A 14093-nucleotide genomic window follows, 5' to 3' on the forward strand; every position below is an offset into this window, starting at 1 on the left:
CCGGCCCTGGCACACTCACAGACACTCGCACCCTCCCTCCATCCATCGGCGGCCGGTGTGTTCCCCCTCTCTACAGCAGTGAAATGAAACCGGACCAGAGTGCGACATGAACGGACCTCAGCTCAATGAACTCCCCGACGACTCGGAGCAGCTGGAGCCGTACGTGAGTGGCCTGAGGCGGGGCGCGCTGCAGGCCGCCGACCCGTCCTCTGTCTGGACCTTCACCGACACTTTCCTTCTGAGGTTTCTGCGGGCCAGAGACTTCGACGTGGAGCTCGCTCTGAAGGTGCTGCGCCGCCGCCACAATCCTACACAGATACAAAACAAAAACAAATCAGTTCAGCGAAGTGAAAGTCCTGCACTCAAGGAGCGCACAGGCTGAAATGATCAGGAACTAGACCGTAACTTCAAGCAAAGTTTGGAGGGTTTTGTCTCTGTTTGGCTTAGTGGATGACTGTTGTGGTGTCTTTACGTTGTCATTCGTCCATGTGAACGAGTTATTAGTAGACTTTCATCTCTTTAGAGACATAGCTGTGGTATGGTGGTGATCATGATTTACAGGCATATGTACTCGCCGCGGGGCCTGAAGCCAAAATCTTTTAGCTATGTTCTATGTTAAAGTTAGTGTTTTTAGGAGCTGTAGAGGGAAACTTTTTATATGCTCAGATTAACTTCGGCCGCTTTAATACAGGCCCATGTAGACGATCCGTTCGTTATTCTCCCTCATCACGTTTATTCATTCCAAGAAACAGTCTCAGAATACTTATAAACTCAGTCCTTCACTGAGTGCTCCATTATTGTGGAGAGTTTGCTTTCTGTTGTTTGCGGTCTAGTCTTTAGTGTTACTGCACTGAGACACGAACAACAGCCACCGGCATTTTACTAGATGCTCCTGGTATCATACAGATGTTATTTAGTATCATGTCACATCTTCAAACAATAATGCTAAAGCTGTGAACGTCATATGTGAAGCCTACATACATCTATTGAAGGTTGTTTGGACCCCAAGGTTGGGCAATTGTGTGTTCTATTTTGTCCAGTTATATTTATTTGTGGTAACAGTTGTACTCACTGGTTACATTATACAATAATAATCATATTTTAAATGGTAAACTGTGCATGTAATATAGCTTACCCAGCTACATATAAAATTAAAGTCACCAATCATTTCTGTTTTCCTTATCACCTGACTGTGACATTTGGGCTCCACTGAATCATGTACTTTTGACGTTTGGTATAATATGTGACAAGCGGACACTTCACAGCTTGTATGAATGTACGAATGCCCGTCTTGGTGCAGTGGGAAGTGTAACCTGACCCTCTAGTAGCTTTTCAACAGTTCTGCATCAGTAATAACACTTAGATAATAATCCAGTAATTTAAAACTGCCCTTTTTAGTTGAACATTTTTGATGCTTGTTCATTTGTTTGTTTTTTAACTGCGTGTGCATGAACAACAGTTTATTTTTTGTTTCAAACCTCGAGTTTGTTTGTTGTGCTTATAACACTGGACATTATTATACTGGGGTTCAACTATGATAATACAGAGGTCATTTAGTTAAAAGGTTCAGTTGTGTCTCACATGACATCCAGTCCTGACTGTGTCTGAGTGATTAAAATCCAGAACACATGTGTTAGTCGCTGCCACGTCTGTAAAGGGTGTGAGTTATTCAGGCAGCATCACCGGGGTGCTTTGCGTCGTAGCAGATATAACGTCAAAGGGTGAGGGCATCCACCACATAGTGAAAGATGATACACAAGTGGGACTGAGTACATGCTGCAGCTATGTCTGTTCAGCTATGTCTGTTTGTTTTCTGTTCAGTACAGCAACATGAATCAGCTCCTGATTGTTGCTGTTGCTACTTTTGTCCTTGTTGGCCAGTAGAGTTGTTGACTGCGTTAGGAAATTCTGTGAAAGTTAATTTCCTCTTTGAAAGCCACCATAGGTCATTGTGTGTTAGTGTGTCTTTGAGTGTCTCTGAGTGTTTATTAGGTGGCTGCATGTAAAACAGTCTCCACAGGAAGGCTGAGTGTCTTATTTTCAATGAAGACAGCAGAGGCTCAGCCAAGTGGGTCAACACTTAGACAAAGAGTCAGACTTCAAGCACAAAAATGGCTGACAGATGAATGGTGTGTATTTTTTTTATTTTCAGTTCGATCTCTGGCAGTAAGGTTATTTACTCCCAGGGGTTGGCCCAGATAACAGAGTAGATTAAAGGTTACTAGAGCTGAATATTTGATCTGTGTCCTTGGAGCTCATAGCAAACATTTAAACTGCTGAAGCCACATTCCAAGGTGAGAACAGATACAGTAGAATCCACTGAATTCCCTGATGTCCCTGAATCTGTCCTGTGCAGCTCCTGCTGAACTACCTGCGATGGCGGAAGGAGAGTCCTGAAATCAGCACCTGCCTGTCTCCTTCCTCTGTGCTCGGCCTCCTCAACACATCGTATCACGCCGTCCTCCCGCAGCGTGACCACACTGGCAGCAGGGTTCTCATCTACAGGATTGGTCAGTATATGGTGTGTGTCATGAATGGATTACAGAACTGGACATCTGGGGAGAAGAGATACACAATGAGTGAAATAAAACCACAGAGAAAGTCAAAACAAGAGCACATGCTCTTTAGACTTCACACTGTGATGAGATCATCATCAAACTCACTTGATGGATTTTAGACTCAGTTGTCTTTTTTTTTTTTTTTTACAGATTGGGGAAATATGTGTTTTTTATTAGCATGGAATTTTTATTGTGATACCATGCACCATTGAGGTCAATGGCAAATTAAGTGGGAGTGTCATTACCAACTTTTTTAATACACCCATGACACATGCATCTATACATGCAATATGCTTATGGTGTGCTTTACTGACAGATTATCTCAGTGTTTAATCATGAGATAACAATGAAAAAAAATATTACACCTCCAACAAGGTTCAGTTTAACTCTTTTTATTATGAAAACTTAAATTTCTCTTTGATGTTCTTTCAATAGATCTGTGTGTGCCAAATTCATCCAAAAACTCTTTTGTAATCTAAATTCTCTAATTTGTTGTGAACCAGTCACTGCCTTCGTAACTTTTGCTGAAGGGTGACTAAGGTGGTCTCATGTGGTTACAGGATGAGGCCTTGACTTTAGGCAACAACTAAAAAAGTTGAAGAACTGACTCATTAATAACAGATATATTATATATTACTGCATAATATTCATGTAGGTTCTGTTTTGCTTTGGTAACGTGTCATTTCTCCTTTCAAAAGAGACGACTAACCTTTTATAGTGCACTAACTGAAATACTTGTAAATACTTAATTTCCACCCTAAAGCATTCATGCAGAGGAGATTCTTTCCACCATAAGGGGTTAAACAACACACAGAGTGTGAGTTGGTCAAAAAAAGTGAATGTAAGCATCCTGAAACACTTCAGAGGGTACCTTTGTTGTCTGTCCAACATTGTCCAGAGAGACACTGACCAGAAAAGGATTTGTAAGACAACTGGTATGTGTTTGTCTCGAGCACTGTAAATTCTCTGTGGTTTTCTGGTGATATTTACTTCCCATTGTGTCTGACTTCTAGATTCTAATCTCATCTGAAACTCTTCCACACTAGTGTTTCTGACAGTCCTATTCTGTGTAGCCCTGTGATCATAATGTCTTACATATTTCTTGCATGGACGCACGTGCTTTAAGGTTTCAGGTTAACAAAACCACCAGAAAGATTCCCGTCAGGTTAGTTCACTCAGAAGGTATTCGTGCCACTCCTGAATGGGCTGCTGTGTATCTGATATACTAATGTGTGTCAGTATGTGTCATACTACGACTTTACTTCTTGACAGGTTCAGTCACTTTTTTCCCAATAGAATGGCATGCAACTCAACAGGATACAAAGTTCCAGTAATCAAATGTTCACGACACAAACACTGTGGTCTGTGATATCTGTGGTTGTTGGACTGCACAGGATTTCTTGTTGCAGCACTGAGGGTGACCACTGAAGAAAATCAGTAGCAGTTGCTGAGACAGAACCCTAGAAATGACTCAGTAGCAGTGACCACTACCAGCATGCCAACGCTGCCTTGAAATGGGGTTGTTCAGTAACAACTGAGTTCTTGAGTTGTGACCTGGTTGCTGATATTTTCACAAGTGGTGGTCTTGGATAGCACCCTATCCTTTCATTATGCCTTGGCATACATGAAGTTACCTGGTCATTCGCTTCCTCAAAAGTTGCCTAGCAACATTCACAAAGTGGTTCTTACCACTTGTACGTTTGTGTTCACGAAATCTCATGTCGTAACCTCAAGCTTGTAAGTGCCATCTGAAAGCAGTATAACTGTGCTGGTGAGGCAGATTCAAGAAGGAAACCCTGTTAGTTGCACAAAAAATGGAACTAGTCAAATATTTGATATAAAGAATGTATTTAACAGAATGTTGTATGGGTCTCTGTGCTCCAGAGATTTTTTTTGCTGATACTTACTGAAACTTGAGGACTCATTCCACTGAAGTACAGTAACATCAGTGTGTACTTCTTCCTGTCTGCAGGGCAATGGAACTCAAAAGACTGGTCGGCCTTCCAGGTCTTCAGGATCAGCCTGATGACATCAGAGATCATCTCCAGGGAGATAGAGACACAAAGGCGGGGTGTAAAGGTCATATTTGACCTTCAGGGGTGGTGTTTAGCCCACGCCATGCAGATTAACGCTTCCCTCGCCAGAAAGATATCCTCTGTACTTTCGGTAGGCCTGAAATCACACTATGCTATGCAGATGATGACCAAACGTTTCTGTTAATTAATTTTGATCTAAACAATGGTGTATCTGATACACAGGGGTCATTTGTAGTAGAAAGGTGAAAGGTATTGTTTTTTAAATATCCTTGTTTTTGTTAGTCTTCTGAATTTTGGCCTTTAAAGGTAAGTCATCAACTCAACAGTTTTATGTGCCTGGCCATTCTGTCATATGAAGTAAGTTTTGACCCACAGCAAAGACATGCGACTTAAGAGCAAAACACTTAAATGACTGAACAGCAATTGAATGAAATGTTGAAGACAACCAACACAAGAAGACAATTATTCTGCAGCACTGTTCTGCTACACACTTCTGAGCATGTATTATTCTAGCTGCAACTGAATAATCTGCGCTGTATCTAATTTTCTGTCCACCTGTCTTTCATTAGTTCTGCTCAGGAACATGTTTACTATAAACTACAGTTACCAGTGTTTTGTTTGCAGTTACGAACAAGTCTATATATATCCATGGAAATATTAGAATCTTTTGCGCTCCTTGCCTTTATTTAGTCTGTAGTCAAGTGAACTTGCTCAATGTGTTTTACACCTGTATGTGCTTGTGTCTGTGTGTTTGTATGTGCAGGATGCTTTTCCACTGAAAGTTAGAGGAATTCATTTGGTCAACGAGCCGATGTTCTTCCATCCGGTCTTCGCCATGATTCGGCCCTTCCTGCCAGATAAAATCAAACAGAGGGTCAGCTCCTTTACATCTCCATCATTTGTCATTTGTCTTATCCATTCTTGTGTTGAAAATTGCTTCTAAAAACAAGGACTCTTTTAATTGCAGATTCACATGCACGGCACTGATTTCCAAGATTCTTTAAGCGACTTCTTCTCGCCGCACATCCTGCCTCCAGAATATGGAGGGGAGGGGCCTGATATAGAAGATGTGTGTCAGGACTGGACCAATCAGCTGCTTCAATCAGAGAACCTCCTGAAGAAGATTGCCTCCCACCCAACGGGTGACATAACATCTGAGGATTCAGATGATGTGATGGCTGAACAACTCTCTGAAGGATGATCCTTGGAGTTTTGGCATATTGGATCACACATAGACAAGGCTCATTTTTTTACTGTAACATCTCTCTGAGCTACGCCCTTATCTCATGAGCACCGTTCATGGTGTTGGTTGCGCAGAGGGAGCTGAACAGATATGATTAATGGCTGTGCTGATTTTATGCCTTACACCACTGATCCATCTGACTGACTCCTTTATGTTACATAATGTTCGCTTTTTAGCTTTTCTGACCAAAATACACTTTCTTTGCCAGAGTGAGCTGAAGAGGTAGATGGCAGCTTTGTGTCTAGCTCTGATCTGACTTTGGTCAGAGTTGGGAGGAACAGAAGGTAGCCCAGTTTAGCAAATCAGTGACAACTCAGCTGACTTTAACTTTGAAAAAAAAAATAAAAAATTCAGTTTACTTACTCTTGCTAATTAACATGATACATAGAAAATAGAGAAACAAAATCATCACATCATACCTGGGCTATAGTTGTTACACTTAATTTCCAAACTAAAAAAATCAATCTTGGTTATTCAGGAAATATCTTTGTCAATTTGGCCAGATTTGTCAACACAAAAAGGATGAGGAGGAATACATGTTTACTGAGACTGTGACGTCTACATGATGACTGTTACCCACTCTGAACTAGCCCGGGCCATGCAACTCGGTACAATACTCCATTCTATTAGTGTTTCCACTCTTTTATTTACTGGTTTATTTGTGCAGGATTGACACAGGATTATTGAAGTAATGAAATGTCGTGGACGTGAGAACCGGTCAGCTCAGCCATATGTAGCACAAGAAGTAAGAGCACAACGATTACTGAAATTTACAGCACTGGTAAAAATGGGAAGTGGCAGTTGCATTGCACATTGTAGTGTAGCGGCAGATAAGGTCCATATCTGCCATATGAGAACAGAACATAACAATTTGCTCATGGGGTGGTTGTGGTTCTTGATTATGTTAACCATACAAGCGATAGATAGATAGACAGAATGACTGACTGACTGACTGACTGACTGACTGACTGACTGACTGATTTGGACCAATAGTACTTTCATGATATTTAACACCAAATAAAAAAAAAAATATATATATATATATATATATATATGTATAGCAAATTAATGTATTTTCATACCAACATTTTAGTTACACAGGTCCTTAATACGATATTGTATAAGGTTGTGTTAATGATTGTTACCTATTAACAATTATTACACTAAGCTAGGCTGACCACATCCTGACTTCAGCAGTAAAACACATCTAACTCTAAAACAAAGCCTACAAAGCCTCTTCGCCACTCTGTGAATACATTTTAAATGTTAATTCATGTATTTTAATTTTCTAATGTCTGCTAGCTGCTTGTTCAGGCTGACTGAGCCAACTCATCTGGAGCTACTGAGCATTTTGGTACGTTCGAGAGACTGGATTTAGAGACAGTATGGTTTACTGCGTCACATCCATTTGGAAACAAACCTACTTGAAGGGCTGTTCATGATTTCTGAGCTCACAAGATGTCATGGATGACAAAAAACCCAGAGCTTGCCTTTATCTGTACCGTTTTTAACTATCACTGAATTTATGTAAATGTCTAATCAAGACGATTTTCTTTTTTTCTCTCAGCGGGAACTCTTGTTTTGCTATTCCATAGTAGTTAATCATTAATTATTCCAGCCGTTTGTCCAGTGGACCTCAGTGATGGATTGCTTAGTCACTGTGAGTTACATGCAGCAAAAATTTACCTGGAGTCCAAGCAGTTTCCCCAAATGTTATGTTCTCATGTCAGGACAGACGCTCATAAACCTTCTCTCTAACTTATCACTCCATATAAACTTTCATCTTATCAGCCAGCCAAACCAATCCATCCACTCTTCTGTTTCCTCGTGGTTGATATTTTTTTTCATTATATTGCTATCAGTGAGCTGATTATGATGTTTTAATGATAATTTAAGACTGTGAACGGGTGTTAGGTTGATTCCTTCCACCTTTGAATATTTTGGACCAACATATTGTAATAATGTGAATTTTCTGTAGCTTACTGCCTTTATTTTTGTATTAATTTGCTGCAAAACTCAGAATATGTTCATAATAAGAACATATACTTATATACTGTTAAATGTAATAATTTCAATGATTGTAATTCTAAGGTGCTTGGGACACTGAAAGTTCTCATGTGTCATGTCATGATAATCTGAAGGACTGATCTGCCTCATGTTAGTCTTTGTCTAACACTCGTTAACAAACCGGTAGCATAATGGGCTCAATATACTGTTAATAAATTGGTCAGGAACATACCAGACTCTAATATCTTTCCATGACTCCTTATTTTGTGCTTATAGTAATGTTTTGAGCTTTTGTTCATAGGGTTTCTACTCAGATACTCTAACACACACACAAAAAAAAAATCATTAGCACTAAAAACTTTCTTCGATTACATGCGTGTCATAAAACATGAAACAGGACTATAGTAATTATATGTTTGTAGCAATGAAACGATGATACAAACACTGGAAAAACATCTTCCTTTAAAGTAACTCCATCACTTGTGGTGTGTGGCATTAAATATATCTGAAGTTTAGAAAGTCAGATGAGCTAATATAATATAATGTGCATATACAGTTATGGTTGTGGTTCTTTTCCACATCTAAGATGAAAATGATTGTCATGTTATAGCTGCTTTCACCTTGGTTTCCAATGTTCTTTTTTCTCGAATGGGCATTAAGATATCATCACAAAAAGGGGACCATCACACATTACAGTTGATTGAATGAATTTCAACATGAAAAAAGCTCTCAAGCTTTCCATGATGCAGACAGTGCCTTCTGTCTAACTGTCCCGTCCGTGTCTGTGTTTCTCTCTCTGTGCACTATCGCTGCACTGACCTTTGATCAGTGGCAGATCAGTCAACATGTCAGCTCAGTCTAGTAAACACAGTCCACATTACAAAACTGCAAAACTCAAATGTCTGGGATCAATCCACAGTCAGAATTGCTATACTTTGACTTTTTGCCTTCATAGTATGACTCCTTTATGTTCCACTTGGTCTCTTTTCTAGTCAAAAACTGCATGTGTCCATGTTTTAAATGTAATATGTCAAGGTAATATGGCCAAATAAGGGCAACAGGAAATTGATGTTGTTTTCCAAATATGAAGATTTTAACCAATGTGCAATATGATATTCAGAAATAAAAGTCAGGAAAACAATGTTGCCAGCTTTGACGCAACCATTTTTGGCTTCATGGTTTTCTTACCCATACTTACTGAAGAAATATTAACGCTGTGATAAAACAGCTATGGAATGCATGTCAAATGTTGCTGACTACTCACCAGTTGATTCAAAACCATGTGTCGCCATCCTTTACTACCAGTAAGTTCCCCTTCATAGGATATATTGCAGTAGTTTTTGGTCACATTACACCACCTGTGACACATACACAAATCTGTGAAATATGCCAGTGTCAAAATAGTGACCACATGTGACCACACTTAAAGGAAAGCAGGTGATAATTAGAGCTAAACACCATGTTGAAAAAACAAACAAAAAAAACATTATCTTTTTCATTTATTTTTTCTGAGGAGTGTAAACTTTAGAAGCATCATGCATGGTGTATTAGCATAAATCTGTAACAAGCTACATGTGGTGGTTAAGGATCATTGGTGCTTCACAACCCATGTTCAAATGGCCTTCAATTTAATGTTTACAATTTAGTGTTTTTTTTTTTTTTTTTTTTGCAGTGCAGGTAAACTTGATAGTATGATTAATGCACCATGGAAACCATTTCTATCATTTCATGAATGTGACAGTCTGGAGGAGTAAATGTCTCATTCGGTATTCTTTTACACAGATTTGTGTCAACCTTTAGCCCATGTTTGAAGTGATATTCCTCCTACGGACGGGTTCATGTCTGGTATTTATCTCTAGCATAGAGATAGCTTCGAATATATTTGTTTGCGTGTACGTGAGGTCTTTCGCTCATGAGATTTTTCAAACTACAGGAGATTTCATTTAGCAAATGTTATGCAAAAAGCCTTGAAGAAATCTCTGGTTCAACAGTTTCCTGTGTCCTTTCCACATCGTTCCTCTTATATGCTTTTCGCCCAGCCCTGAGTACATGGAGAAATCAAAAGCAAGCAATAATAACATATACAATATATTTGAGAACACAATTGTAAATAGCATTTTCTTAACTATTCATTATGTTGTTTTAGTACTGGTGTGAAAGAACCAGTCCTCTAATGTAAAGATTAGAAACATTTACAGTAGCTAAATATTATATACAGCTATAGTCAAACAGCACTAGTGCTTTCTTCTGCTCACTTCTAAGTAATCATTATGGAAATCATGGGCCAGCCTGGGGAGGGAAGCTCACACAACGCCACCTACCAGTCATTACGGGAATAGCACCAACTTCCTTTATTGCCCAAAACATTTTCCTGCCATTGTGGTGCTTGACCCTCTGATTAGCTTATTAGATACAATAGTCTCTAGTCTTACATTGGAATGTAACCATCTAAATTCTATGATGTTCCTCCAGTGATCATTTGTGTCATTCTTTACATCTGTGGAACCACTGGAAAAAAAGTACAACTGTGAAAGGTCACCAGCTATAACGTTAAAACAACAGATTTTAAATAGTCTATAGGATTAGGCAAAGGAGAGAGGTTCGGATAGAGCACACCTTCCAAAACCAGAAGTGACAGTAAAATGTGCTTGTAGTGGTGCAACTACTGATAAGGACTATGTAATCTGAAAGAGGGGTTGTTTTGCATGCTCTGTCAGCAGAGGGAGTAAGAGAACTACTGGACACAGGCAGATCCTCAGTTCTTCAATAGAAATGAAATTGATATTACTCCCTGGTGTTGATTTATTAAATTAAATTTTTAGATGGACATCAGATAACTAAAATGAAAGGTCCACTGTAGAGATAGTGTGACCCTAGATACAGTGAATGTGGTGACTAGGCAGGAATATATCTTTCAGACCTCCTGTTGTATCTACATCTTGTGGACCCCTTCCTTTATTGCTGCCATATCGGTAGATACTTCTTGTATCAGGAAGGAAACTCCAAAGCTGTAACAGCAGAGGTGGACATATTTCCTGTCAAGGCCTTGCAGACACAAATGCATGAAGTTGGACCTTAATCTGTTACGATGTGTAACAAGGAGGTAGAACGGAAATGCAGGCCGTGCACACAAAAGCTAAAAGGACCGCATGAAATAATTTTTGGTTTAGACTCACAAGCCTCATAATTGAGATGATAAAAAGTGTGAGGCAAGACAATGCTGAGGAACCATGAACCACCAGAAGGTGAACAGAAAGAGAAGGGCACATGAATAAGTGGGTAACCAAACAGATGACCTGGCCCGAGACAAAGGGAAAGACAGGATCATGCATACACAAATGGACTGATGGGTTAATGAGACAAACAAGGAGAAACATTCAAAGAGACAGGCAGTAAAGCAGGCAGTAAAGTAAGAAACGCAAACAGGATTACAGAAAATGTTCCAAAGTCAATACCATGACATAATTAGATAACAGTCCGCAGGACTCTTCTGTTGTCACAACTAGGAATACTAAAGGTTATCATGGTATCCCATTTACACACTAATGTGTCCTCATTGGTGCAGATGAGGGTGTTCACTTGCACCCACTGCATTTTAAAGATGGGGCCACCAGCTCAGACGGCTTTTTCAACTGCAGTATTCTCACCCTGATACGATTACACCTTTCCTTTATGGAAATGTCTCACTCTGCTGTTGTTCTTTGGCCTCCAGGCTTTGCACCCAACCCAACCTCCCACTGAGCTGATAGCAAGCTGACAACAAAATGGCCCTGTGGTGTTTCAAGCACCCTGTCTGATGGAAGCTTTTATTCATTTCAAACTCTAGTGTGTGTGTATCAGAACTGTTGTTTACATAAAACAAATTTAAAACCACACAATCTAGCTCTTATCTACAGCTTATAGGCTTAGAGTTATCCTCTCCAACCTCCTCATGTTGCCTCTTATATTCAATCATCAATCTGTCATGTAACATGTATCAGCTATATCTTGTATCTGTATCACAATTAGGCTCTACGTGTACGTTTTACGACTTAAATGTATCTTGTTCCTCCTGCTTCTCTTCTCTCACCTCTCTCTGTATAATATTTATATAAACTGAATACAAGATTAAATAAAATTGAACTACATTGATGTAAATATTGAACTCTTTAAAATGCATTCCACAAAAATAACACAACATACATACAGTAGGTCAAATTTTGAAATGTTATGTGAGCAACCCTTGGTTACATGAGTTAACTACTTCACTTAGGTTTTTGCATTGTAATGTATTTTTGGAAGGTGCAAACAGGTGATTCTATAATTCCTGCATAGCTCGTGGATCCTGATAAGATGATTGCCCCAACCCAGTACATGAACTCACTCATGTGAAACAAGCTAGTAGTGAGAGTAGGAAGAGCTTAGAGAGTTTCTGGCCAAAATTAACAATGGATCAAGGAGCTCATTCTGCCGAAGACTGATTCAGCTCCACACCCACAACTAAGCTTGGCTATGACCAAGCAATTTTCCTTCTGGGTCATTAAACTCTGTCTACTCTACAGTACACTTTTCATGAGATTCTGAGAAACTCAGGTGATCTGATTCAGTCTGTATGAGTTTGGACCAATTGACCAACAACACACACGCCTGTCACCAGATTCTGAGCCAGAAAGGGGGCCACAAGGGCTGGCAAACTTTACGCCACCAAAGTGATACAACGACATCACAGCTGGAAACCTCTTTACAGGCCCCCCTCCTAGCTGTCTAGTGAGTTATTCACTCTGTAGCTCAGTGACATCTCAAACTGCACTCAGTGCACTAAAATCAATAACAGTTAAGTGTCCCACTATTTATATACTTACCACTGCTGTGGTTTTGTTTTAAAACACAGATAAGCCAACTGCCATAAGTATTATTATGATGGCAATGATGGCCTTTAAGACTGCAAGGCATGCTGACATGGTCTCTACAAATATAACTTAAAAGGAAGGAATCATGTGGGGTTTGAATACTGTTTCACAGCACTGTACACCCATCATGCAAATGACATTCCATTCAGGTGATTAGATCACTACTGCTACCCAAATCAGTACTCCCCACAGTGATTGGGTCCATTCAAAGCCCTTTCCAATCCCTCAACCATACATACAGAGGGGGAGAACAATGGTGAGCACTGTAGAGATAGTACACACAGCGATAGTACACATACACACATGTCTGTCACTGTTTTGTCAGAACATTCATTAACATGATGCATTTCCTTATTTCTCTGACCTTAACCATCAAAGCCCAAACCAGGCTTAACCTAAGCCTAGCCTAACCTTAGTGTTTACCTTCTAACAGACCGTTGAAGGGGTGTAAAAAATAAACAGTGGCCAAAAGCTCTCTTTTACAAAACGTCCTAACAGGGATAGACTAGTGCAGACACACACAAAGCCTGGGGCAGTGTTGTCTGTGAGCTGACCAAATGTTAGATATGCCAACAGATAACCAAATGGTCAGTCAGCAGGGGGTGCGGACTCTAGTGAAGAGGTGAGAGTCATGAATAAGTAGATTTAGTTGAATAAATCACACTTGTTTAAAGATAGTAAAACTGGAAATTGTGTCTTAAAAATAGTCATTATTCTAAGAGCCAGAAAGGGTAAATAAAGAAGAAAGACTGAAAAAGATCTGTAGCAGAGCTGCACACTGTCCCTTTTTAAATAGTGATGTTGATGATTTTGGTTTACAGACCTCTGTTGCAGACCTCTTACATTTAGCATACATTTCCACCAGGAAATGCTAGTAAATGCATGGGCCTATATTCAGGCTGTGAGACAAAAATACCAAAACATATACAAAAATACAACCAATTATTTATAATTATTATATAATTCATATTGCAAATATCATACACTAAACATCTAAACCATACACAATAAACGTAATATATATATTGTTATCACAGCATGAAAGAGGATTCGAGTTTAATATCCTCGTGCACGACTTCTATTTATTTATTTTGACTGTAAAATATACTTGGAAGTCCGCAAATCTACGAGTTGTCAGTGAAAGAAATCCGTCTGCGCTGATGTTTTCGAGATTTAAATTTTAAATTCGCGAGGGGAGGAGAACAGGGAAACACCGCGATGCCAGGGAATCTACCATCTTGCCACGTTCCAGAGGAGCGAGGGGGCGGGGCATAGATAAGACTATCCACACGGTTGAATAAGCCCAACGCCTCTCGAATTGTATTGGTCAGAAATATATTGAGCCCGCCCATTTGGGCGG

At 39.7% G+C, this 14093-nt stretch overlaps 1 protein-coding gene across 1 annotated transcript; it reads left to right on the top strand.

The window, feature by feature from the left end:
* Positions 1-10: 10 nt before the first annotated feature.
* On the top strand, positions 11-8073 carry ttpa (tocopherol (alpha) transfer protein). Its single transcript, XM_047590504.1, has 5 exons — positions 11-286; positions 2357-2510; positions 4531-4724; positions 5358-5468; positions 5562-8073. Exons 1-5 carry the CDS (start codon positions 107-109, stop codon positions 5793-5795), a joined length of 873 nt encoding a protein of 290 aa, XP_047446460.1. The 5' UTR covers positions 11-106; the 3' UTR covers positions 5796-8073.
* Positions 8074-14093: the final 6020 nt, after the last annotated feature.

The sequence above is a fragment of the Mugil cephalus genome, chromosome 7 (assembly GCF_022458985.1).
Source record: "Mugil cephalus isolate CIBA_MC_2020 chromosome 7, CIBA_Mcephalus_1.1, whole genome shotgun sequence".
Taxonomy (NCBI): Eukaryota; Metazoa; Chordata; class Actinopteri; order Mugiliformes; family Mugilidae; genus Mugil; species Mugil cephalus.